Source organism: Silene latifolia, chromosome 11, assembly GCF_048544455.1.
Source record: "Silene latifolia isolate original U9 population chromosome 11, ASM4854445v1, whole genome shotgun sequence".
Lineage (NCBI taxonomy): Eukaryota > Viridiplantae > Streptophyta > Magnoliopsida > Caryophyllales > Caryophyllaceae > Silene > Silene latifolia.
This window is the reverse complement of record NC_133536.1, coordinates 28,684,925-28,712,766: the sequence shown is the minus strand read 5'-3', so window position 1 is coordinate 28,712,766 and position 27,842 is coordinate 28,684,925. Positions and strand designations below refer to the sequence as shown.

General features: G+C 36.6%; 2 protein-coding genes across 4 annotated transcripts; both read right to left on the bottom strand.

Moving 5' to 3' along the window:
- Nucleotides 1–222: 222 nt before the first annotated feature.
- On the bottom strand, nucleotides 223–1,047 carry LOC141613182 (RNA polymerase II C-terminal domain phosphatase-like 4). The gene has a single exon (XM_074431921.1). It carries the CDS (start codon nucleotides 1,045–1,047, stop codon nucleotides 223–225), a length of 825 nt encoding a protein of 274 aa, XP_074288022.1.
- Nucleotides 1,048–1,545: 498 nt separating this feature from the next.
- On the bottom strand, nucleotides 1,546–26,334 carry LOC141611466 (DNA mismatch repair protein MSH1, mitochondrial). Of its 3 annotated transcripts, none has more exons than XM_074430000.1 (23): nucleotides 26,158–26,334; nucleotides 25,840–25,983; nucleotides 23,446–23,587; nucleotides 23,179–23,276; nucleotides 22,921–22,996; nucleotides 22,682–22,801; nucleotides 21,129–21,176; nucleotides 20,609–20,673; nucleotides 19,600–19,685; nucleotides 19,146–19,310; nucleotides 18,712–18,821; nucleotides 18,506–18,611; nucleotides 18,343–18,418; nucleotides 16,962–17,020; nucleotides 16,365–16,432; nucleotides 14,412–14,585; nucleotides 13,026–13,232; nucleotides 12,562–12,818; nucleotides 12,334–12,477; nucleotides 11,402–11,459; nucleotides 4,056–4,364; nucleotides 2,331–3,023; nucleotides 1,546–2,033 (listed from the first exon to the last, which is right to left on the bottom strand). In XM_074430000.1, the coding sequence occupies exons 2-23, from the start codon at nucleotides 25,962–25,964 to the stop codon at nucleotides 1,809–1,811; spliced, it is 3,411 nt and encodes a 1,136-aa protein (XP_074286101.1). In that variant the 5' UTR covers nucleotides 25,965–25,983; nucleotides 26,158–26,334; the 3' UTR covers nucleotides 1,546–1,808. The 3 variants fall into 3 exon arrangements, with proteins under 3 accessions (XP_074286101.1, XP_074286102.1, XP_074286100.1); XM_074430001.1 differs by having other exon boundaries at nucleotides 23,446–23,584; nucleotides 26,158–26,312; XM_074429999.1 differs by having other exon boundaries at nucleotides 23,446–23,617; nucleotides 26,158–26,280.
- Nucleotides 26,335–27,842: the final 1,508 nt, after the last annotated feature.

Genomic DNA, 27,842 nt, shown 5'->3' with positions numbered 1-27,842 from the left:
GCAGTTAAAAAGTTACGTAGAATAGAAAACAAAACAAAATTTAGACACAAAAACATTAAACTAAAGAAAACGAGAAAATAATTTTTTAATTTTAGGTTTTTTCATAAAAGTGAAAAACGTATTTTTTTTTAATTTAATAAAAAAAATAAAAAATTAAAGTTGTGAAGAAAAATAACGAGCAGCAGAAAAAGAAATAGAGAAAAGGATGATAGTAAGAAATACTTACCTGATGATGAACTTCCTAATATCTCGATGTGAATGTCCAAGAGTCTTCTCCTTGTAAAATTGGGCATGAAGTTTCTTCAAATGAATCAAAACCCTAAGCAGCTCAGTATCCATATCAGTCGACTCGTGTTTAACTAACTCCTCAACTCCCAACCCTAACGATAGATAATCAAAGAACTCATAAGGCCTGATTTGTATCAAGTTATCAGGATGCTTCTTCCAGACCTCCCTCAAGTCATCGACGATAACAGTTACACGCTCCGGGTACAACACTACATCAAGTCCCTTATAACCCGGAGTGGTACAATTTTCATTAGTGATGATATCTCTAAAAGTACACTTATAAGGATCGAGTATCTCAGCAACAACCTTGGCGTATGACCTTCCTGCCAAGGTATAGATAGAAATATCAAATAGTGGGCTCAATTCCATTAGAAACTCCTTAACACCCGGCCTCATCTTTAGGGCATAACTATAGTCTAGCATCGGATAGATATACGCCGGGTTCACAACTCCCCCGTCAACAATCTCCCTTTGGATGTATCGGAGGTAGTCTCTATCAGTTGAGCTAAGACGATTCACACGAATCGCATGAATCAGGGTATTGTCGAGGTCGAGCAGGAGATGAAGCTTCTTGCGCTTAATCAAGCTGCGAAGGTTTAATTCACGAGTACGGTTAATCTCCTTGACCGACAGAGAGAAATTACGGTTTATATTGTGGTAAGGTTTATCAGCTTCACAATCTTTCTTCTTTGTCTTCGTCTTTCCGATACACGTAAAAAAACAAGTAATCGTGCATTCTGCTTTGCATGGTGGATTCATGATTATTTTTTTTGGATTATGATGTTTGGTTGGTTGTTCTATCTTAAGTTTTTGTGTGTTGTTTTTGGATTGTAAATTGTAATCCTGCGTTTTGTTTATATACAGTTGGGGATATGGGCCAACTTTTGTCAATGAAGTTGTTTAATTACGAAATAAGGAAATTACAAGCAAGGAAATTATTTGTTTAATTAAAAAATTTTCCTAATTGATATATCATTGGAAGACTACTAATCCTATATTATTTAGGAGATTTGAACATAGGGAAGACTATAGTAAGACGAACTAGTAAGTAAGCCTCCTTCAAGATGGACGGAAATATCCGTCTTAACATTCGGGTCAAGTATAGTCTCACTCGTGCATATAAGATAAAGTCTATTGCTTTTCCATTTGCCTTTTTTTGCTTTTGTTTTATTTTATGTTCTAATTATACTTGATCCGGTCTTAAGCTTAAGACGTAAATACCCGTCTTAAATGAGAATTTGTTAAGACGATAAGCCCTTGATTGCAAAGCACATATATATACCATAAGTCCATAATAATTAGATATACGTCACTTGCGAAACTTATGGTGATGCAACTTGAAATCGCAAGCAAAATTGCTGCATTCACCTGCAAGTAAATGTCCATTTACATTTGCTGGCAATCTAACAAACTAGATTTCTAATCTGGACTGACACTAATCAATACATAACACCTTGAATTGCTCCAGATCCACGCCCAGATATATCTACAAAATCGTCGCTTCAACGCGGAGGATTCAACTACACTGTAGCAGCTTTTAAGATGGAATCATTTGTACCAAAGTTACGACGCTTACCATCGGCAATATTAGCAAGGTGGAACCCTTGTTTTGGAAGCTGGTTTATCAGTAGAGTTTCGAGTTCACACGCAATGCTCTTTCCTTGAACTAAAAAGGAAATGAAAATGGCGTTCTGCATACCGTCTTTGGCTCGGTGTGCTTGGATTCTACCTTGAAGATCATCTGTCTGCATCAGGAAGTCATCCAAAGGATAGAAGAGTTAGTAGAATTCATAACCCATACGCATGTGTCTAGCTACGTGACACAGTCATTGAGACATGATACTCATGACCTTGGTTCAAAATCCTAAGAGCGTTGTAAGTGTCCCTTGTGATTTGTGAATGCCGTCACACTAAAAAATATCCCTATAACTCGGGGTGGAGATGAGGGGGCTCCCAATCTATGGCTGGGTAAGGAGACTGACTACAATAAAAAAAAAATTGTTACCAGATGATTATAATAGAAGAATCGGCCATAGGCTTACCTCTCCAACATATAGTCTCTTATCAGGCCGCAACATCACATAAACACTTGACACCCCTATTGTTGACGGAGGTGGCTGTTCCCTAACACCAATACTTATAAACTTCAGATCGGGTACTTCAGATGTGTCTGCCAATTTGTTAAGTTCCAACAGCTTTTTCTTGCATATGGCACTAACAGCCCTCTGTATTTCCCCTTTTAAGGTATCTTTTTGGGAAGCCATGACAATGGTTTGAGAAGCAACTTCATTACCACCATTTACGTTAGGATCATCCTTCAAATCTAGAGGCGCCGTCACTTTCAATGGCATATCATTTACATAAACTGAATGATAGAGTTCTTCAGCTCTTTTGACTACTGAATCAGGTACGCCTTCTCTCTGGGCAGTTTCGAAAGCAAGGCTTTCTTTACAGATTCCATCAACCAACTTCCAAGTTGGCATTGTTTGGCCATCAATATATTCTGCACTCATAGATTTATAGGCAGTATTCCTCGTTCGAAGGGGCAAGTCAAAAATTCCGTGCAAGTGAGTCGATACAATACCCAGACAGCCAACTGCGTCCAGTGTCTCAACGATGCTGCCTGCAATACATGTTCCTTTTGCGGTTTCTGTTCCTCGGCAGATTTCATCTATAAGAACAAGGCTTCTTGATGTGGTTGCAGATAATAAAGAACGGATCTCTGACATTTCAATCTGAAATTGACAACCAACATAATTATATAAAATCTAAACAGGAGACAGACCTACAGAAGTTTTAAGTAGTAACAGAGAAGGAGGGGGGATAAGACAAATTTCTCAAAATAATCTTGAACCGTATTTTCATAATTAAATTAAGACAAGGAAACATCTACATGAAATAACTCACTCAGCAAGTCGCCTGTTCAGAATCATGACAGTTAAATGGGTGCAAGCCAAAAGCCATATCATATAGTCATATAACATAAATAGAGTCGGAAGTGAAAACTACTCTTAACTTATGTCATTAAAATGGGAAATAACTCAAAAGGATCCAGGAATAATGCAAACATTAGATTACCAAAAGAAAATAAATAAAGCCCATCCTCTGGGTAACACAACAGAGAGCCATAAACCAAAATGATTTCACGTGAATCATCATTAAAACCGTCAATTAAAGGTAAAGACAATGAGAACAAAGAAACAAAGAAAATATAAGCAGCCGATATATACTTAGGGATCAAAAAGTCATACAAATGCAGGAAAACGTAAATGAGTAAATAAATAAAGTACTACACTATTACTATAATAATTTAAGTTTCTATTTATCTACAAGATCAATGGTTTTGAATATCACCCCTGATACCCAACTGAGCAATCAAGGTTCTGGAGGTTACGACAACCACATTTTCCCACAATTTAAGGAAAAATTGGCCACATTTTGCGAGATTAGTCTGCAACAAGCGATACTATCAGCGTGACAGAAGCCGAGATTTAATACTACGGTGACATCAACATATAAAATATGATTTATACATGTAGAAATAAGTATAAGGAAAACTGTTTTTCTTTTTACAAAAAAAAAAAAAGAAAAACCATCATAATGAAACTGATAAAGAGGAGATTATAGTGAGAAAGATGGATAAATAAGCAAAAACAGTTCTGAAACCTTAGGACAACATGTGGGAAATTTTCAACTTTTCACTTTGTGAATAACAATTCAGGTAGAAAAGATTAAGTTTACTAAAAAGCAGTTCTAAACAACAATACCTGAAAAGAACTTTTGCCATCAACAGGGCTATCATAAGATTTCATGTGAAGAACAATAGCATCAAAATGAGGAATAGAAGCAGACTCAGCTGGCACCATGAAGCCACATATTCCAAGCAAAGCAGCTGCACAAACTGATCTAAGCAAGCTTGATTTACCACCTCCATTAGGTCCTGTTAGCAGAAACAATGACTGCATGCTGACTGTGTTACGCACTGCGCTGCCTTGGGCTACATCAAACCAATAGGGTGACAAGCCCATTATGTCCATCCTTGCTGGACATGGTCCTTCAGCAACTTGCTTTCCATCCTGTGTACATGATCAAACAGAATAGTACAGACGTGATTATTGCAGAAAGCCATCCACAGTTAACTATTTTTCATCTTTGTTTGTGTACTTGTTAGATGAAAACTTAGCTCGCAAAAGAAAATCACATTTTAGAGAAGACAACAACGACGACAATGTATGCTGTCTTACCCTTGTTTACCTCTCTAGTGAACAAATCAAAATGAGTCACTAAAGTAGCTGCACTTTTTTCTCTAGTGAAGTAGCGGTTATCCAATGAACTAGATGGAAAATTATATCAAAGAGTAGACGGAATTTGGAGGGAAAACTTTTGAGAATTTTTATTCTCTTAGTAGTAAGGGAGATTAGTCAATTTATTAGTACTTTGCCAATTATTACTTCACTTAGTTATTTGGAGGGTTTTATTAGTAGTGTTAGTCTCTTATTATTATTATTACAAATAAACCCTAATTATTTACTTACTTAATTAATTTTCCTTTATTCAAGTTTTGATCTTTCTTTAATTATACTTTAATTACTCTTTAGTTTATGCAAGATCCACTCTTTCCAATAGTTTACATTTAGTTGTTGGGTTGTAATTTGAAGATTTGAAGAGATTCATTTCTCATTTATCAATCCAAGTTGCCTCCTTTAATTATTGTTGGTATAACGCCTTCTCTTAATTTCACTTCCTTACATTTATTCACATGTTTATTGTTATTTAATTTACTCGCTTTCATATTATGTCTCCTCTTGTTATTTCCTTGTTCATCTCTTCATGTTTTACTTCTATTATTGTTATGATGTTTGAGTAGTGTAATACTAGGGTGGAGGGGGATCTTGTGTAGATGATATGGGTAGATTATTGGCTTGAAACAACAAGTAACTTATGGGTAATTTCTCTTGTAATTGTCATGCATGCCAAGGTGTTTGTGGAATTACTTAAATGAGAGTTTGAGTCTTTTTCACCATCCTATTACTTGTTAGATGAGAGCTTCACTTGTGCCTAGATATTACTTGACAATTAGTGGGTTTTGGGCAATTTAAGTGAGAGCTTAATCGTACTTAACCTCGGGTTAGTCTCGCATCGAGAGGTTGGGGTTTCTTTTGAATTTGCCTTGTTATTTATTAACTCATTTCATGAGTCGATCCTTGTCTACGCATGCGAACGAGAACACCCTAGTCTCCTTTAATTGATATCTTAATCGTCTTAGTAATCATCTATTTCATTTCCTTGTTCTTAGTTGTAGTCTTACCAACTAGTTTACCCATCATTCAAACACTTCCTAGAACTAAACTACGATTTAACAACCGATCTAAGAGTCATAATCACTGTCCTTTGGGTTCGACCCTCGCATGCTACAACGGTCACTCATGCGAGGCTTACAAATGAAAGGCATATCATGTATCTCTGTTTTGGAACCTTTTCTAGGTGATTTACGAATTTTGTGAGATAGAAGTATTCGATGGATATAAGAATGAAACTTTCAATTTGAGAGTTATGTTGTGTATAATATTTGACTATCCGGCTTATGCAGACCTTTCTGGACATACTGGAAAGAGGCTTGTCCGTTGTGTGGGGAGGATATCGTATCAGAATATTTGAAGTGTTCTCGTAAGTATGTGTACCTTGGAAATCGAAGAATCCTATCCCATGATAATTGTCATCGTAAGCAACAAAAGACATTTAATGGATGTCAAGAACTTCGTCAACCTCATAGAATTTTGAGTGGGCATGAAAGTTATGAGAAAGTTAAGCAAATTGAGATAAAATATGGGAAGGAGAGCGGCTCTACTAAATTGTCTACTAGTGAGTATAAGAAAAGAATGTTTGTGATAATATCACCAACACCCTCCTAAATGTTCCCGGCAGAACAAAAGATAGCAACGCAGCTAGGGAAGCTATGACAATGATGAGTATTATGCCGGAGTTGGCACCACAGAAGAAAGGTAATCGTACATTTTTGTCCCCAGCGGCTTATATCTTTTCACGGGATGAGAAAAAAAGAGTTATGTGCATGCTTGAATGAAATTTTGTTTTAGCAAGGACTTTCAATAAGGCCCAAGGCCAATTTTCCTCCTCTTTCATCTCCTCAGTCTATTCAAATCAAAAGGTGTAATCGAAACCAAAAAAAAGGGCAACGGGGTAAACTTATATGAGGTAAACTTACTAGTAAATCCTATTTCACGGAATGGAGAAATTCTTCTTTGGTTTCCTCGAGGAGCCTTAGCTTTTCCCCGTCATCATCCACGACACAATCCAAGCAAAACGTGAGCATCTGAAGGGCAATAAACCGATGAACCTTCATTATATGAGGTTCATAAGAAAGGGAAAGCTTACGGCCTAATGCATCTTTTGCTTCTGCTTGTTCAGCCAGACTCTCTTCTCTTTGTCTGCACATTTAGGGCACTTGCTCTCCCAATGAGTTGAACGGACTTTGCAGAAGTTCATGGGGCCACATTTGGGTCCTTTTCGACGCTGGCTTCAATGGAAAAGATTCAACGATAGAGTAATGTCTGCACACCAACTAACACATTAAATCAAAATCATCTTAGAAGATAAGTAATCAGGAGGTATTACCTCAAGCAACAGAGGAAAGAATTTTAGATGCAGTTCTGCTCTCCTCCTCTTCTTGCCTTTCTCCGCCTTGCCTTCCACCTCGCTTTCCTCCTCACCCTCCGATTTCTCACCTTCGGACTCGTCTTCCAATTTCTCTGCTTTCCATTTCTCGTCTTCTTGACTCTACTTTCCGTTCCTTGGATTTATAAGTATGGATATCAGCAACCACAAGTTTAAGAATCACCTTAGCCCAATTTGTACCTTCTATTTCATCGATGTTATAAGAAAAATATTGCCGACTTCCAAACGTGCTAGAACTCGGGAGAATTAAGAAATTCAACAGATAGAAATAGATTAACTTCTACACTGAGTTTTTGTTTTCCTCTGTAAGGACCGTCTCATCAATAAGAACCTTTGTCTTCATAAGTTTGTCAATGTTGGTTGTATTCATGTTTAACCTGGAGGAAAGGTCGATGATGAATTCAGGGATATCTGTCCTCCCCGGCTTCTTTTCCGCTTCGTTGTCATTGGATTTCAACCCAAACAAATAGGCAGCCTCTATTTCACACAACCTACACCACCTTTTACCAATGAGGAAAGCTTTTTTATCCTCGTCGTATTTTTCAAACATGGTGTGGATAACCGACGGGTTAGAGGCTCGGATTTTCATGCGTAAAACCTGGTAGAAGTTTGAATTTTTCATATGTTCAAGCTTCCTTTTGTCTTTAAGATAGAACAAAACAATGGAGCAAGGGCACAAACTTGAGCTTGCATCAAGGTCTTTATTGCTCTATCTTAAAGACAAAAAGAAGCTTGAACTTCTGGAAAATTCAATCTTCTACAAGGTTTTACGCATGAAAAAGCGAGCCTCTAACTAGTCAATTATCCACACCATGTTTGAAAAATACGACGAGGATAAAAAAGTTTTCCTCATTGGTAAAAGGTGGTGTAGGTTGTGTGAAATAGAGGCTGCCTATTTGTTTGGGTTAAAACCCAATGGCAACGAAGCGGAAAAGAAGCCGGCTAGGACAGATATCCCTGAATTCATCATCGACCTTGCCTCCAAGTTAAACATGAATACACCCAACATTGACAAACTTATGAAAACAAAGGTTCTTTATAAAATTATTGATGAGACGGTCCTAACAGAGGAAAACAAAAACTAAACTCAGTGCAGAAGTTAATCTATTTCTATATGTTGAATTTCTTAATTCTCCCGAGTTCTAGCACGTTTGCGAGTCGACAATATTTTTCTTATAACATCGATGAAATAGAAAGTACAAATTGGGCAAAGGTGATTCTTAAACATGTGGTTGCTAATATCCATACTTATAAATCTAGAATGATAGAAATTGAGAAATTGAAATCTAAGGAACGGAAAGCAAAGAGAAATCTGAAGTAGAGTTAAGAAGACGAGAAATGGAAAGCAGAGAAATTGGAAGACGAGTCTGAAGGTGAGAAATCGGAGGGTGAGGAGGAAAGCGAGGTGGAAGATGAGGTGAAAGGCAAGGTGGTGGAAGGCAAGGCGAGAAAGGCAAAAAGAGGAGGAGAGCACAACTCCATCTAAAATTCTTTCCTCCGTTGCTTGAGGTAATACCTCCTGATTACTTATCTTCTAAGATGATTTTGCTTTAATGTGTTAGTTGGTGTGCAGGCATTCCTCTATTGTAGAATCTTTTCCATTGAAGCCAGAGTCAAAGAGGACCCAAATGTCGCCCCAATGAACTTCTGCAAAGTCCGTTCAACTCACTGGGAGAGCAAGTGCCCTAAATGTGCAGACAAAGAGAAGAGAGTCTGGCTGAACAAGCATAAGCAAAAGCTACATTAGGCCGCAAGTTTTCCCTTTCTTATGAACCTCATATAATGAAGGTTCACCGGGTCATTGGCCATCGGATGCTCACGTTTTGCTTGGATTGTGTCTTGGATGGTGACGAGGAAAAGTTAAGGCTACTTGAGGAAGCCAAAGAAGAATTTCTCCATTCTATAAAAGAGGATTTACTAGTAAGTTTACCTAATATAAGTTTACTCCGTTGCCCTTTTTTTTTTGTTTCGGTTACACCTTTTGATTTGAATAGACTCAGAAGATGAAGGAGAAGGAAAATTGGCCTTATTGAAAGTCCTTGCTAAAACTAAATTCCATTCAAGCAAGCACATAACTCTTTTTTTCTCATCCCGTGAAAAGATATTAAGCCGCTGGGGACAAAAATGTACGATTCTCTTTCTTTTGTGGTGCCAACTCCGGCATGCATAAATATTGATCATTGTCATATCTTCCCTAGCTGCTTTGTTATCTTTTGTTCTCCCGGGAACATTTAAGAGGGTGTTGGTGATAATTATCACAGACATTCTTTTCTTATACTCACTAGTAGACAATTTGGAGCCACCCTTCTTCCAATATTTTATCTCAATTTCCTTAACTTTCTCATAATCTCCATGTCCACTCAAAATTTTATGAGGTTGACGAAGTTCTTGACATCCATTAAATGCCTTTTGTTTCTTACGATAACAATTATCATCGGATGGGAATCTCCGATTTCCAAGGTACACATACTTACGAGAACATTTCAAATATTCTGATACGATATCCTCCCCGCACAACGGACAAGCCTCTTTCCCATGCATAGTATGTCCAGAAAGGTCCTCATAAGCCGGATAGTCAAATATTGTACACAACATCGCTCTCAAATTGAAAGTTTCATTCTTATATCCATCGAATACTTCTATCCCACAAAATTCGCAAATCACCTAGAAGAGGTTCCAAAACAGAGATACATGATATGATTTTCATTTGTAAGCCTCGCAAGAGTAACGAGTGACCGTTGTAGCATGCGAGGGTCGAACCCAAAGGACGGTGGTTATGGCCTATGTACGTAATTCCTGAATTTTTAGGACACGTCGACACGGTAAACGGTGTGTCTTGACCAGCATAATAGACACGACACGACATGGCAAAATTTGTTTCTAGTCCTACAACTTTTTTTTATAAGGAAAATAAAATAAAATAAAAAACATAAAGTTTGTATGAAAATAAAAATAAATTAAATTGTGTTCAAATTTCAAAGTAAAAATGCAGTGGCGTTTACTGTTTACACAACTTATATATGGGAAAAGAAAGTACCCTTGAAAACTGTGAACTAAACTAATTAATAATAATAAAAAATCTCGACTTTTCTTCTTCTTTTTGTTCGGTGCACTTTTTCACACTTCTTCTCCCACACTTCATCTTCCACATTAAATTAAAAATAAATGAATGCTCTTCTTCTTCTCCCTAACCCCCTGCAAACCTCATTCCTCTGCGACATCAAGCGCAGATCTAAGCTTCATAGTGGTCATATTTCAGTGAAGCTTTTAACCTAATCGCCATGTAAGTTGCCTTCTCATCCGTGGGAGTGTCGTGTCTATCAAGGATGTGTCAGACACGTGGGTGTCACGTGTCGTGTCGGCCACTGTGTCCGACACGCGACACGCTACTGACCTGCCGTGTCGGAGTAACACAGGTTATGGCTCTTAGATCTTAGATCGGTTGTTAAATCCTAGTTTAGTTCTAGCAAGTGTTTGAATGATTGGTAAACTATTTGGTAAGACTACAACTAAGAACAAGTAAATGAAAAGATGATTACTAAGACGATTAAGATATCAATTAAGGGGTCATTTGGTTCAGTGCGTAGAAATGGAATGGAATGGAATGAGAAACCATAGTAGTATGAGGTTCTAATTCCATTCCTTTAAAAACTTGTTTGGTTCATTTTCGTAATAAGCATGAAGGAATGGAGTTGGAATCCAACGGGAAGAGGTGGGTATGGGATTCCAAGGGGTTGGGATGGAGTTAGAATCCATTAGGTATCTAACTCCATTCCAAAATCACCCAACCAAACACTTGAATTGACTCAATCCATTCCATTTCATTCCAAAGTCGCCAACCAAACACCCCCTAAAGGAGACTAGGGTGTTTGGGTTCACATGTATAGACAAGGATCGACTCAAGGAATGAGTTAACAAATAACAAGGCAAATTCAAAGGAAAACCCCACCTCTCGATGCGAGACTAACCCGAGATTAAGTATGATTAAGCTCTCACTTAAATTGCCCAAAACCCACTAATTGTCAAGTAGTATCTAGGCACAAGTCAAGCTCTCATCCAACAAGTAGTAGGATGGTGTTCAGGTACTGTAATACTAGGGTGGAGTAGCGGTTATCCAATGAACTAGATGGAAAATTATTTCAAAGAGTATACGTATATTAGTCATAATGAACTAGATGGGATACATCAGCCCAAGATTCTTTAAAATGTCAATTAAGGTGGATATCTTGAGCTTGGAACTCTTAGAAACCCTCAATCTCCACTAAACATGGCCAAAGACTGTACAACAAACAGCTTATAAAATTGGTTCACGCCATTTCTCACAGTTCGCGCATAAATAGGTCCTCGGTAAGAACTACACAGTAAAGTCCGCAATATTTTTAGCACACTATGTTATAAAATTTACAAAAACAGTTCTCACCTCGTACTTTCTGGATTCCAGCATAGTAGGAAAGACCCATTTTCGTCTCCTCCCTTCACTGAGTACAACGAAAAAGACATCAGAACTTCTAGAATACAGACGTACAGTATAAGACTAGGATGTACTTCCTCCACCTCCTAAAAGGTTGCTTACATTTCAATTTTGGTTATGCCAACATGAATTGGCCACTTACTGTATCGATATAATTTTACCCTATATTTAAAATAAATAAAATAGAACGGGATAAACAAGGAATCTTTTTTTAAAGTAACGTTGAAAAATAAAAATAAAACAATTAGCAAAATGGGACCGAACAAAAGTTATTTATCGAAAAGGGTTCAGAAGGAACAGACCACTCTGCAAGGTGTGTTTGAAGGGGAAAACACGGCCATGGGGGCCACTGGGGACAGCGTGTTTCAGTTTGGTATTTTTGTCTTCTACTGTGTTTCTTTAGTCAAAACACCACTTCCAGTGGCGTTTCTCTTGTAAACACGCCACTCCAAGAGGTGTAACCTCATTTAGAAAATAAAATAAAAAATTGACCCCATTTTCTATTTTTGTAAACATTAATCGGAAAAAAAGATTCATAAACAAGTTTGAAGGTAGAGTAACGACAAGTGTACATGGACATTTCAAGTAATTGTATTTGTTTTCTAGAAGATCGACTCGAACTAAAAGTGGCCATTTCTTTAGATGGAGAGTGTATTAGCTAGTATCCATGAACTGGTTGTACAAATCTTCCCCTATACCCTATGGTTATTTGCCAAGTTTTTCTAGTCTCTTGTGAGGCAGAAAGGTAACTCAAAATATCTAAAAGCAGGATACATGACCTGACCCTTGACCTGACCCTGGCATATTCATTGTTCCATGGCCCCGACATCATGCGATAGAATGAATGTTGATGATGAAAGGAGTCTGTATGCATATCTAACCTTACATGAGCACATAGCGCCTTTGCAATGATTAGCATCATGGAGGCAAAGACTAGAGCGTTTGTTTTACATTGTAACTCTGCAGAAAGTCCCCTCAGCAATTCAAGAACTTTTGCCTTAGCCTTGTCATTAGCTTCATGGTACCTACAACAGGAAAAGATATCGATTAAGATTTTACCATGTTGATTAAAGCCAAAACATGAAGACGAGGAAAACAATAAAGCAAACCTCAGTAATGCATCCTCCACCTTGGCCGTGGTGAACCATTCTTCACCAACTTTCTTTCCTTTAGAATCCATTGCATGTCTCAACTGTTTAATTTGTAGTTCCCCAGGGGTCTCAGCCCATACTGATGGCGTGAAACGTTTCCCCTTGAACCAAACTGCTTCGTGCTCTCGAGCATATAAAATTTCGCCTTTTGCGCATCCAAATGGGGCAGTTGAAGCTCTTATCCTTGAAATAATGGGGAGGAAATCCTCAGAAACCTAAAGTATATATTGTACGATAAAAATGGTTATTGTTAAGGTAACTGATGCTTCAAAAAGCAGAGCTACATCTAGATAAGGGATGAGTGCATGGTCAAGGGTTAATAATACATTCTTTCCGGTGACCTATAATATATAAAATTCTAGAACTCCATTAGAGAAAAGCTTCATATGAAGTATGTCTAGGTTTAAAAGAGCTTCACCTACCGCTGTATGGAGAACCTTAGCTGCTTCGTCAACTTCCTCATAAAAGTTTTCCATGTGCTTTCTTTTAACACGTCCCTTCCAAGCAGATTCAATGTCCTCAAAGAAATCATTCGGAATAAGGGAGTAAGAACTAAATTCTTGGTCAACATCACCATCCTGAGAAATTAGCTCGCCAATTCTAGATGATACCCATTCACACTCGCCGACCTGGATAAAGAGAGTTTAAACCAAAACATATTCAGCATCTATTCGTCAAAGTGGTGAGGAGAAGACCACAACGATTACAAGCCCCAGCTAACTGGAAACAAGAAATAATCGTAATGATTTATAATTCCAATTAAATGAGAAAATAAAGTAAAACACACCGAGAGGGTTTAGTAAACTTAATGTTAGAAGAAAAAGTACTTAGTTACTCAAGTTCCATCTTGCTGATGAAGTCAGAAGGAAAAGTAATGAAGTCAAGGAAGGCACTTGGGCATGTGTTAAAAATGGAATCTACAGGGGTGACTAAACACAGGTATTTTTCATTTGATATTTAAGGTATGCTGCAGTTATTGCAACATGTCTTATTACTTGATTTTCAACAAATAAACATTTCATCTTAGGTGGTGGCTGTCAACAATGAGCGGAAAAGAGCTACAGTGAAGCTAATTCCAAGAGTTGATATGCAAGCTCCGATGGAGAAATATTTAATTAAATAATCGTACACTCTAGCTTTGGTGTTTATTAGATTTAACTCATGAAATTTCTATGCTGTGCTACCTTGATTTCTTCTTTTGATTTCTCCTTCATTTTCAATTTCTACTCTATTCCTCGATTTTTGCTAGTAAACATTCATTTTATGCTGTTTGTAGGTTAGAATTTTGGTGATTTTCATATATTTGCCTCAGGTATCTTCCACCTTTGCTTTCCCTCAACTTCTTGCTTCATTTCATCTACTTCTCATATATACCAAATTTCTGATGGAAGTCGTTCTAATTCCAATTAAATGAGAAAATAAAGTAAAACACACCGAAAGGGTTTAAATATATTATAACATATATGCCAAGTTTCTGATGTAAATCATTCTAATTCAATTTTAATGAGCAAATAAAGTAAAACACGCCAAAAGGGTACAGGTATCCTTGTAGATGATAACTTTGGGAATATTTCAAACTTCAAAGCATGACAGAACAACATCATCGCATAAACACCAGCATATTTTCTTAAATCGGGCAACCCGCTACAATGATCATTGGAGCCAATAATGAATCACAGAAGGTTCCCCCAATTCAGGCAGGTCGACCACTTAAAAAACAAACATTCAGTATTAGAAGATGTGGACTCTTACCAGGAGAAAACTACATAGAAGAACATTTTTTGAAGCATAAATGCAGTTTCACTCACCAATTTATCAGACTCAAGCTTCAATCCAGTTGCTACACAAGTAGGATCCATCAAGAGCTTGAGGATTTCACAGAGTTCAGTATTACCGTGCAACTGTAATATTTCCTCAGCAACATTCTTTATTCTGTTAAACTCAATATGATTAGCCTCCCTCAGCTCAAGCAGCTTGACAAGCTGTAGACAGTAACAACAGAATCAGATTAGGAGTCAATTGCCCTCTTCAGGAAGTGAACAAGGACATACTGACACAATGAAATTTTAAAGACCCTTTTTGACCAACCTCCTTGTCAGGGGTGAAGCTAGGGCAAAATAAGGACCAGGGCCGATTTCTATTTTGTCTATATAAACTCTCATTAATCATCATAGACCTCACACCATTAGGTCAGCAACGTTGTCTATTCTTGATAAAAAATTGTAGATTATTATATGAACATACAAATTAATACTCTGTACGTTCTTTATTTAATTGTTGAATTACACATTGATTTTTCAACAAATTTACTTCATATATTATAACAATTTTTTTTTATAATAGCATATACGAGAAATAAAATTAGAAACACAAATAATATTAACTAAAACCGTATAAGTATCACTATTGAATAAAAGTACTCATTCAATAGTTAAGACATCAAGTAGTGAAATATAACCTATAACAAATTAAGAAAATTGTGAAAGGAAAAAAAATACATAAAACCCACGTTAACATGGATCGAACACAACTGCAAGGACTTAATTCACTTTTGCATTGGATCAAGTCATTGACCAATATGCCATCTTCTGTTTATTGAGCAGTAGTTATTTATTTATTAGATGTTCTCAGAGAAGTCGCCTGGGCCATCGGCCCAAGCTGAGCTTCGTCTCTGCTCCTTGTACTCACGGACTTACAGTTGCTGGGCAAAAGTACAGATTATTCATTCCAGAGAACACCGCGAATGTGAACTTAGGGAATGATTTAGCTTTATTCAATAGCGAGTGGCTCAGCTGGTCAAACAGGAATGTAAGCCTGCAGTCTACGTCTATGAGATTGTTTGGAAAATTCACATTTGTTTAGATATTACCCTGCATACTTGGAATATATGTAGTGGTAAGAGTTCATAATATACTCCGCATTAAATTTGGTATATGGGTTCATGGAAAACTATGATAAACTCCATATTTCCTTGCAACTACTCTGCAATTTTGAATAGCACTTGGAAGTGATATGAAAAAGAATCCAAAAAACTGCTCGGAAGCAGCATAACTTGTATGTCTCTCTCAGAGCTTTTCCTTCCTTGATGCAGAAATGGGAGATCATCCCTCACATTAGAGCTAGTCTGTTTCCATTGACGATTTGGCCCCTTGACCAGAGATACTCTGACTAACCTACTATTTCTACACCAAACAAGAGGAACTGCTTTTAAACAGCAAGACCATCTTTGGCTGGATACAAGTACATTCAGAGGTAGAAAAGGGTCAAATATACAGTCGTTAAGCTTCATGTCTACTATGCGCCTACTACTTCCTCATCTAATACAAGATATTGATCACTTTTGGGAAGAAGAGGAAGGAGAGAAAGTACCACCCTACCGGTTAGTACATTAGAAATTATATATGTCAAATAAAGATACTATTTTCTTTTTGCACGCCCTTCCTCGTACAATAGACTTGTAAACTACACAATGGACTAAGTCAATAAAACCATACTTCCCATAATTTTCACTCACATGGCATTACTAAAATTGACCGTTTCACAATGTAACAGAGGCCAACGGGTCAAATGTCAAGAATATAACATAATGTCACTGAGGTTAATAAGAACGGAGAGTCGGGAAAAAGCACCATCATACTGTATACATAGCTACATGTTAATGACTATCGAACATCACTAAAACACTTGACACTCATTAATGGAAAATAAAGATACTTTGTACACGCAAATTTATTGAACCTACACAATTAATAGAATATTACCTTTGCAGAAGACAGACAAGTGAACTCTGGCATTGAACATGTCACACTGCTCATACGTTTGCACACATCTGTTAAACGATTAAGTGTGCATTAAGAACAAAAATTATTAAAGCTTTTATCAAAGAGTAACTCACTAAATAATACTCCCTCCGTACCACACCAAAGGTAACACTTACTATAAACGGACGTACCACACCAAAGGTAACATCCCTTATTTGGCCCACAATATTACCAAGTTATACTTATACCCATTTGATATTTACACAAAATGTCATTACATAACCCACCTACCAACCCACAATTAAACCCACAATTACATACCCCACCTATTTTTTTCCTTCTTTACCCTTACTTTTTCCACCTTTTCTTAAACACTCCATTTTCCCCTACGTTACCTTTGGTGTGGTACGGAGGGAGTATAATCTTAAAAAGTAGAACATTAACAATTAGTCCAGCCGTCATGTTTCTACAAATAGTCTTCTAAGAGACTTCTGATTTATTGTTCAGTCTTTTCTTTCTGTTCAGCAGTTGGATGTCAGCTTGTGACATTCAGAAGAAAATCTACTTAAGCAACAGGTATACCGAGCTCAAACTCACCTTGAATTTTGGCTGCTGTGGTGTAAGCTGGAGGATTGAGAAGAAGATCTCTGATATACCTGAGGCAAAGAACTTCAAACTTCAGACAAAGTATCATTCAAGCTACTGATCAACAGCTGCATTAGCTTTCTTTGAGACCCAAGGAGGACATCTTTCCAATAACTACATAAAACTCATTCATCTTTAGAGCCTTGTTTGGATAGGAAAAGAGGATGGAGGAGGAAGGGAAAGGCAAAGGGAAAAAGAGAGGGGGTCCCTCCAAATATTTCCTATGATGGAGAGATTTTGATTTGCCTTGTAGAAGGGAAAGGGAGGGATCCTTTTTCCCAGCCCTCCAAATCCCTCCGCCTCTAAAAAATGTAGTCACTTCCCTCTGTTTCCATCCTTTCGTTTACTCTCCAATCCAAACTTCCAACACGCCCTAGATATAGGGTCACCAATTCATATAACTATCAAGCTATTCTTGAACAATCAATAAATCAGGAATATGTGTATATACATATTAAATCAAGTAAAAGTTCGAAAATATGACTACCGACTTCAAGTTCCTCAGGAGCATCCATCATAATCATAACATCTAAACTCTCAAGGTAAAACCAAACCAAAACATAAAAACTCTGAGGTATTAAAATTTGAATTGTGTACTGCACTAAATATAATCCATTTGTAACTTTGTTAACTACATGATGGATACTACAATACAGTTCACAGGACATCAGCTTCATCGATTTGTACTAGCTTTTTATTACCCCTAGTAATCTGAACCACACCTCCCACATTATCCCTAGCTAATTTTTTCATCTCCTCTGTTATAATCACCTGCCGGTCTGATGTCTTACCATCACGTTTCCACGTGAAATCATTGCTAGTTACTAGAAAATTCAAGTTTTATTCACTAATGTAAGCATTCAAGGCATTGGATATTGGCTAATCAAAATGGTTGAGACTTGAGAGTCTTGAGACCTATATTAGTAAACATTTCGAAGTTATTGATTTTCTGCAGAAAACTGCAAGTGGAAATGGATCGCGTGAAAAAATTGGGCTATTTGTACCAACATGTCCTATTCAACATAAGTTATATTTAATTGATGATATACCAGTATCACCCCTTAACTTGAAATTTTTTGCTGCTATTTGTCCCATCTAAAAAAAATGTTACTAACTGGTGGGCAGGACTAGTAGTCTAGTATCGGAACTTTTTATTTTATTAGATTTAGAAAGGTGCCAATTATTTTGGAATGAACCAAAAAAAATATGGGGACAAAATAAATAGGAGGGAGGAGAGAGTACATAATAGTGTATACAAGGCTAAGAAAGTGTATATCTGAACATTAAAATTTAGGAAAATGTTCAACAAGTGCACAAAACACTCCAGGCTTACAATTGAGGCAAACCGGTGCAACTTGATGGCAATAACACTCTCAACAAACAAGGTATTCCCTCCGTAGGTATGACACCTACAGATATCAAAACAAAATGAAACATCATAAGAATAAAAAGATAAGAGGATGGGCATTAAATAAAAGCCTTCATAATGAACTCACCAATCTGTGTGGCAGTTCCTAGGTGTAAAGGACGAGGTCTATCTTCAGAAGGAATAGCTATATTTCTGAATGCAACTTCGCCATCAAGACCATAAAGCTCTTTCACCTAAAGATAAACTGAGTGAGAGCAGAGGTAATAAAGCAACAGATCAAGCATCCAGAAACATAGGCATCAGAAATAAAACCAGCTGCACCAAACAGTCAACCTTAAGCAAAAGTTCTTTGACAGGATCACCTTCAAACCATTCAAAGTGTCGAGAACTGCATTCTGCCCATAATAATCCTCCCTCGCCAAATTCTCCCCAGCGACAAGTTCCTGGACGGAAGTATCCTTATATTAGAAAAAACAGTAAACTATATCGATAGATCGATGTGCATTAAAAATTTCTGTCTATTTGGCAAGAGTAAGCAAAAATACTAGCAGAAAAGGGTAACAGCTCCCAACATGGATTATGCTGAGGTCAGAGATGATCCAATTGTTTTGTTCCGTTGGGAAAAATATGAAATTAGTAACAGTTGCAGAAAGACACTTTAATGATCAATAAAGACATGAACAGGTATATTATATCTAATACGGTATATTAAAACAACCACCTTCAAAAACTCGCTATATAAGATACTCATAACCTAAAGGTCTCACCTGAACAATTGTGTTTCAATGAAGAGTGCAGAAACAAATGGTGGCAACGACAAGTGCGAAGCTTTGTGACTAGGGCTTCTTCAGTTAAACCATCCTCCGCAGAAAATGTCTTCAGAGTCTCCAAGATTGAGATCAAAGAATATCCTTTTGCAGAACGAGATACACCTAAGAATAAAAGATGTATACAAAAACTATGATAAGCTTCAACAATAAGTAAACGAGAAGGGACACAAAATTATCTTGAACAGAAAGACACCCACAAGACGACGTCACAATATATACACACATATATTTGAAAGCAATGTCTAAGCACAAATTCTAATGAAACAAAAGCTCTCAGTTTAAGGAAAGAAAAATTCTAGCTTCGGTAATAATGAAAGGAAAGCTCAATCTAATAACTGCAGAGGAGAAACTGAAAGAGGAAAACACTGAAATTGTTTAATTAGTGGCTTACCAACAACAGGCATTGGTTCTGGAAAATCAAGATCACGATCAACCCCAACATGACCAAAAACATATGGGTTTCCAGGATGGGCATGCCTAAATATTGACAAAACACGTAAAATATAAGTGACACTATTAATATTGATATTTATGGTAACTGATCTGAGGTAAATGAACGCATGAACTACGACGAAGTTTTAGACCACATGACAAACAATTTTTGTGCCTTCATAGTAAATATTAATTCCCTTTTAACAGTTACAATTTTTGTGCCTTGATAGTAAATATTAATTCCCTTTAACAGTTGAATCTTTAATATTTGACATATAACAGTAGCTTCTTGTATAATTTATACATTCTTCAGAAACTACAATGTTGACAAGAACCACGTCATTTGATAGTCCTTGGATCATATGTTTGGTTACCAGAAGAGTGGGAGGGGGAGGGGATGGAGGAGAAGTTTTCCCTCCAAATCTCTCTGTTGGTGGGATTATAATGTGGCTTGTAGTAAAGAAATGGAGAGATCCATTTTCCCTCCCATCCACCTCCATTTCGCTAACCAAATGGAAACTATGTCTATGTCCTTACAAAGTCTATCCAAACACACCCTAAAGATTTGTTAAATAGTCAAAAGACTCAAAACAGAACGTCATAGAACACATCATGACTGTAAACGGATTTGAAGAACAGAGTCAATAGGGGTCCTTTCCATTCCCATCCAAATCGCTCAGTCTCACTTAATTGTCAAAATTAAAACCAATCTATCAACTTTGGCACCTCTATCTTGCGCGTTCCCTCTTCCAACAAATGTCAATTTTATAAATTGATTTAAATCAAAAGTAAAAGTGCCACAAACATTTCGAGAAACCAAATGAGAAAGATCAGTTAAATGACATTACTCCTGTTGCATCAGAAACTATCTTCCACGAAAAGTATTACGGAGTAATGGAACTAGTGAACAAACTATTTTATTAACATACAATATAGTAGACAGAATTCAAGTGGAAGAAGGAAATTACCCAGATATGAAGCGGCCCTTACGAGAACGAGCATGAGACGGACCTTGTACTTCCTCAACTATGCACTATCAAATCAAAAAATAACTTAGCTAATTTTATGAATGAAACCGACTTACAACTAAAATTAATAAAGCTGAATAAACCACAAATATTAGAGATTAACAAAATCCACTGCTCCACGCAAAGAGCAAATGAGGAAACTTGAACTTCTTGGAGATCCACTATCAAATTGCCATAAGGAAATGTCTTTCTGAGTAGGAATTACAATGAAGAATCTCGCAATTTGAATCCCAACTTGACGGTCTCATGATTACTTGTGAAAAAATGGATAAAACAAACAGCAAAGGTAGCATGGACCAGCAAGCAGTTCTTTTTTAAAATTTATCTGATTACTAACTTAGCAAAGGTAAATAATTTACTATTCATTAATAGTATTCAATCTCCACAAATCATGAGAATGATAGCAATATTAGATAATAAATCTTTGGAGGATAACCAATGAAAAAATCAGGACACTCACAACAGAGTAGCCATTGCGTGTCAGATCATCCAAAGTTTGTTGCAAGTTCTGCACAAAAAAAAAATAAACAGTAACTTTCATGCAAAATATTTGAGCATGAGAGAACAATTATTAAATTGAACATACACATGGAGTGGAATGAGAGAAAATATTGGATCCAAAAAGCACTATGTGGATGAAATGCAATAGAAGGATAAAAGCTTCTATGACTAAATACCAGCAAGAAGAGCAAAAAGAATAGATACTAACTTACTGAGTGTTTAATGGAAATCTAAGGGATTATTTGGATAGAGGAAATTGGAGGGAAGAGGAGATGGATAGGGAGAAATAAAAATTCCACTGTTTGGTTAGCAAATATGGTTGCAAGGAAATTTAGGGATTCATTTTCACTCCTTTAAAAGAAATCAAAAAAACGTACAACAGAAGAAACGTTTAAAGGAAAAACTCTCTTGCTTCATCCTCCTTTCCCTCAACACCTTGTCCTTTACTTTTTCCATCCTCGAGCCCTCCCCGACCTTCCTTTATTATCCAAACACGCCCTTAAACATTAATAACATTTACATAAATGTTATCCAAACCAAGCTCCTTGTAAAACTGTATTAGATTTGGGTGACACACACCTCTATCATAGTGCAACACAAAAATTTACTAGTCATATAAAATTCAAAATGGCTCACTAAAGTGGCTGCGCTTCTTTCTTTTGTGAAGTAGCGGTCCTTCGATGCACTTCTCGATGCAATTTCCATCTTGGGTCATTCGGAAACAGCCTCTTTGTGTTGCTAACACAAGGGTAAGGCTGCGTACATCCGACCCCCACCCCCGTACCCTGCAATTTGCGGGAGCCATTGAGGCACTAGGGTAATGTGGTATAAAATTCAAAAAAATGTGGATGAGCACAGATACATGGAACTGAAAGAATCTTGGCTGAGAATTTGTCAGAGAACGCTACCATTTGCATGAACCAAATGAGTGCCAGATAAAAATGTAACTCCAGCAAATTTCTATCTGTTACAACGCAAATTCTCATTTGTGACGGGCTCTTTTTTCGTCACAAATTGTGACGGACCCAAATGTGACCATTTTAATGAGAAAATGTGACCATTATTTGATAGGTAACATTTTATGAGTGGTTACTTTTTATCTTAAAGCAGTCACATTTGAGGCCGTCACAATTTGTGCCCGTCAAAAGAGAGACCAACTGTACAACGCAAACTACTACTTTTCATAAAGCATTTCTCACAGCACTATTGTCTCAATCTCAGTCTTTTAAAGAATTTGTGACAAATATATGCAATGAGAAATGAATTAGGGACACTAGACTAGTTAGCCAACAAACAATTTTGTAAATTCATAATTTTATACTGTGAACTTGATAAGAAGATGACAAAATACACATAATCTGACATCAATAATGCTAATAATTAAGACACAACTTGATGTTTGACACTACCATCGACTCGCTCAAAGCTCCCAATGCCTCCTTACTTTAGCAGAAGCCTAATAGAAATGACATTAGATGAACCACAAAGAAAAGAAAGCAGCCATTTCATTACCACAACTGGACACCCGGCTCTTGGGATACTCTCTGAACGCAATCCACCAAAGGGGTTTAATCCAGCATATTCAACAAGAACGCAAGCGTCTATTCCAATTGCCTCGTAGAAATCGCCAACCTAAGAAGGAAAACAAATGGACAAAATAAAGTGGAAATAAAAGAGAAGAAGCCATGTATGATTGTATGAAAAGCTCTTCAAGTAAGCAGAAAGGAATCAGCAATAAGACAAAGGCATACTCTACATAATAGAACTTCTCGTGGGAACCGAGACTTGAATTGCAGCATTTCCCAATTGAGGTTTCCTTCTTTTACACTGCATATTCCAAATGCACTCAAGTAAATTTGAGGATAGAATGATCTGTCATCTTATACACAAGAAACTACATGTGATTCTATAGTCGTACAGAATTTATATTTTCCGGAACTTTCAGCGGAAAACACAAGGAGTCACAATAAAAGAGTTTTTGAGGATAAACCTCACTAGAATGAGCTTACCTTCCGTTTTTTAGGTTAACATCTAGCCCAAGCAAATTGGAGTAGTCAAGTTTCTTTATCAGCTGAACTGTTGAAGCTTTTCTGTACATCTCTAATCTCTATATCACAACAGAAAAAAAAAATATATATGTAGTCAGTAAATTGTGCAGAAATGCATGTATTTACATGCAAGACAAGCCTACATAGAATTTGCAATAAACACGTAAAAACAAAAGCAATATATAGACATGAATTTTGAATGTGGGGGAAAGCATCTAGCCACCAGACCTCTTTCCACCACAAAATATGAGAAGTATCTTTCTCGTCCAAGACATTCTTCCATTCTTTGATTTTTTTCACTGTCCTTGCTGATCCTTTCGATGATTTCCTATCTCTGAAACAATGAACTCGTTCATGCTGTTTGGTTCTTCTGCCAAAAGACTCGTTATTATTTTCCTTTCTGGGAGAGGTGGTAGCTATATCAACATCAACACTTTAAACAAGGAAAGAAAGAAAGAAAAAGAAAGAAAAAAAACTTCATTTATCAGCTAAAGAAGAACAAAGGACTACAAGAGCACCCAGTAAGAGTCATATATTATACAAAGACATAGATTTGCTATTTCCAAGTTAAAAAATGATTCATGTTCCATGATTGAACAAAAGGTGAAGCTGCTATCAAAATAAAAGGAGAAGCTACTTCATTTATTTGATCAATTACAGATAATGTGAATAATGTAATTAATGACGGAAATTTTAGGTTGTTTAACACTTGGAAAAATAACAGCTTAAACAATAAAAAAAAAACAGTAGTTAAAACCCAGTCTTGAAATTTTAAATGGTTAATCCAGTGGACCAGTTGGCAGGTTTCTTTTATAAAATAAGTCATAGTGGGAGTTCGAATCGAAACACCGCCATTAGGATTCAGAGCATAAGTCTGCCATTAAACAAGAGATTTTGAGTCATCTCAACCATAAATACACGAAGATTCTATAAACTCCGTATCCCAAAGTTTAAACTATCTAGATAATGCCCATGATTTTCAACCCATCCAGTCACCTCAAAGAAGTACTACATTTCATATGATCATATGACCACTTTTAGGGAGCAACAAGAGCAAAAAGTAGAAACCACAGGCAACAACTCCCTTTGATCACTAGAATTAAAGCCAATGTGAAAGTGTGAACCTGAGAAATCGTAAATAAGAATAATAATATAGAACTGTAAACAAGCTCTAATTTTGTAATCAATATGTACATGGGATATGTCCCCTTGGTGTCCTTCAATGAATATTCTCACGAATTAAAAATAATTATAGAACTGTATCCAAATTAGGGAGCATCAACTCTTCCTTTAACCCTGCATCAAAAGGATATTTATTGGGTTGTTGCTGTACTCAAATTGGGAGCATTACCTAGGGAGCTCTTAACCGCAGAAGTAATCTCAAGTAGTAAAATGAATTTCAATCCCATGGTTCAATAATCCAACGCACCGCATGAGTGTTGGTGAAAATTAGTGACGAACAAGCAAATGATCACTGAGATGCATATGTTACCAGATGCATGGAATTTTCTATTAACACTAGCTATGTGACTCTTAACATCTCCTTCATTGATCTATTATTCACAATCTGAGTACCTGACGACCATAAATTCAGGTGCTTAAAGGCTTTCCTTCATCAGAGATAGTAATACCGCAATTTTCGTCGCAAACAATAACGATTATATTTGATAAAAGAAATTCAATAGTAGCGACAGTGAAAGAATAGATAGGAGAACTTCGTCAATACACCATCTACGTCTCAGTAGCCAGTACTTAAAATCAATCGAGGTTGTTATTCAATGCCTGATATATAATCCATAATTTCCTCTCAAGACACACACAACATGCCTAGCTGTTGGCTTCCTTCAACCTATCTAAATATCCCAGACAGTTAGTCCTCGCTAAACACGGACCCACAACCTACATCCCTTGCACAAGGGCAGATACTCAAATGGAAGTATCTGCATAAGAACTTACACAAGCTTTTACCATTCAATATATGGTTTCAGACTGGACTATGGATTACCAATGACAAACGAAAAATTGTCACCAAACATTCGTCCAAAATTCTCATTCAATTCCAATTAAGTACCCAAATTCTCAATATGAACCTAATAGGTTCTTGAGACCCCAAACTTATCTATATTTAGCTTATTTGAAAATTTATACCTGAAGACCCCACAAGAAAAAAGAAACAAATAACAACCAAACTAAAATGACACCATACTCCCAAAATTCTGACTCCGTCCCTGCCCCCATGTACGCGCATACAAAAATGATCGCGTATTCAACACAGACATGCCTAGTTAAGCCTCATTAGTTAGCACAACATAAACACCCAAAGTGATAGACTGATAGATATCGATACTGATAGTCCGAATCACCCTTAATCTTCTGGCAAAGTGAACCCTAATAAAACCCATTCAATAAAAGGGTTTTAAATTCTACCTTTTGGGTGATACACATACACTGCTTAATGTGGGCAGTTCCCAAAAAAGGTAAACCATAACCTAGCTCAATTCTACAAATTACCCCAACAAAATTAACCAATAACAGAACAAAACTGCAGAAATTCAACAGTAAAATCAATGCAAGTGAAAAATAAGAGCAGTAAATAAAGAGAAAAAGAAGAGAGAAGATTACAAGGGTAAGGAAGCGGAAGGAAGAGAAGAGTAATTGGGTAAATGAGAGGGAAGAAAAAGAGAAAGTGGACGCCATTTTTGTAGTAAAATTGTACCGCAAGCGGCTTTCATTGTTAACCTGTGCATGTAAGATTCTTACATTCAACTGCATAACCAAAAACACGAAGTTTAGAAACAAACGACAGTAAGAAAACCAAGGGGAAATTCAAATTCTCGCTTAAGACTGTTCTAAGTTATTCAAATAAGATTAAAAGTAGTCTTTAATTAAACAAGTATCGAACGAGGTCTTGATTTAAGAAGGTCTTAAAGAGAGACGTACCGATTATTGAGGGGAAAATGTTGAGGAATTTGCCTGAATAATGAGGGCGGGAAGAGGGGGAGTGAAAACTGAAAAGTGTGTGTGTTTGTTTGACAGACTGAATGCTGAAGTGTGTGACTGTTTGCCTGAAAATTGGTTTGTGGTTATGGCGTTGTGTATTGTGTTGTCACGACTCACGAGTTACTAGACAGTGGTTGTGCTCGATATTCGAACCTAGGCCTACTTTTGGAGTTCTGGTTTTGGTCAGTAAGTGGATTATACATATGATGTAGTACATCAGATTGTATAGTTTTTGAACATTAAGATAAACTTTTTGAGTTTTAATCTAAATTTTTTAAGTTTTATTATAAAGTTTTTGAGTTTATTTACTTAAACTTTAATCTCAAAAAGTTACATTATAACTCAAAAAAATTACATATAAGCTCAAAAAAATTTGATTTTTGACATCATAAAACTAGATGTAATCTATAAACTTTATATTACTCGAAAAAAATACACAAAAACTCAAAAAGTCATTAAGTATGATGTAATACATTGATGTACAATCTTTTTTCTCGGTTTTGGTGTGGGCTTATTGTGACCAAAGGCCGGTGGAGTGCAAGGAACTAGTGGGTTTCGATCGGGATAGTTATGAGTCGGGAGACAATAGGCAGGTTCGGTTTTGAGGGTTGTTTGGAAGCGGCCCAGTCTTCTAGGTTTTAAATTTAGCAAAAACAAAGTAATTGTTTTCTATTTTCTCTCCCTCTAACTTTCTCTCTCCCCTAAACCTAAATTCCCGACTCTATTCTTCTTTAATTAGAAATTCAAATTTTAGAAACTAATCCTCTAATTTCTAAACAACGGCCTTTTAATTTCAACATTCTGGTGTTAAGGTATAAGATCATTCATTAGACTTCAACCATGATGTGTCCATTTTATATAGGATTTTACCCTTCATTTTAGCTCGGTTTTGATTGAATATCACACTTTTATTAGTATTTTTATGAGCTAATCTTGTATTCTAGGTGTGTTGCTTGTATTTGTTGCATTTTGCAGGAAATTGATCATTCGGTAGCTTATTCCCGTCATTTTAGCAAACACCGGAGTTCACTAAGCTACGTGGAAGCAATCATGATAACAAATAGAAGTTGGAGCCCAAAACAAAGGAATGAAAGTCAAGCTCAAAAGGAAGTCCAAAGTCCAAGTCAATTGGGAAGCTTAGGATGCCAAATGAAGCATTTACCTGGGTGAATTAAGGGATATTAATCGCAAACATTGGATCCCTTTGAGCATTTAATCAAGAATTAACACCAAATGACCGGATTCACACGACCCCGATCGGGGTTACCTTGCTCCATGAGTTTTACATTATGCCCCTATTTTACTATAAATAGGGGCCTTAATCCGTCATTAGAGGATATCATTTTACACTATATTACACTTTCATATAGCCTTGCATCAATTCTCTCTTAGTTTTCGTATTAGTTTACATTTTGTTAAGCTTTCCTTTATCAAACAATTTACATTAAGCTTGTGGTTCTTTATAATACAATCTTTCCTTTGAAGTTATATTTGGGTTTGATTTGTGTTCTTCCATTCAAGTTACAAGTTCTTGTTTCGGTAATTTCGATTCTAGTTCATTACGTTATTGCATTTTCTTTTATCGTTATTTTATAATTTACAGTTTACTTACTAGCATTTCACAT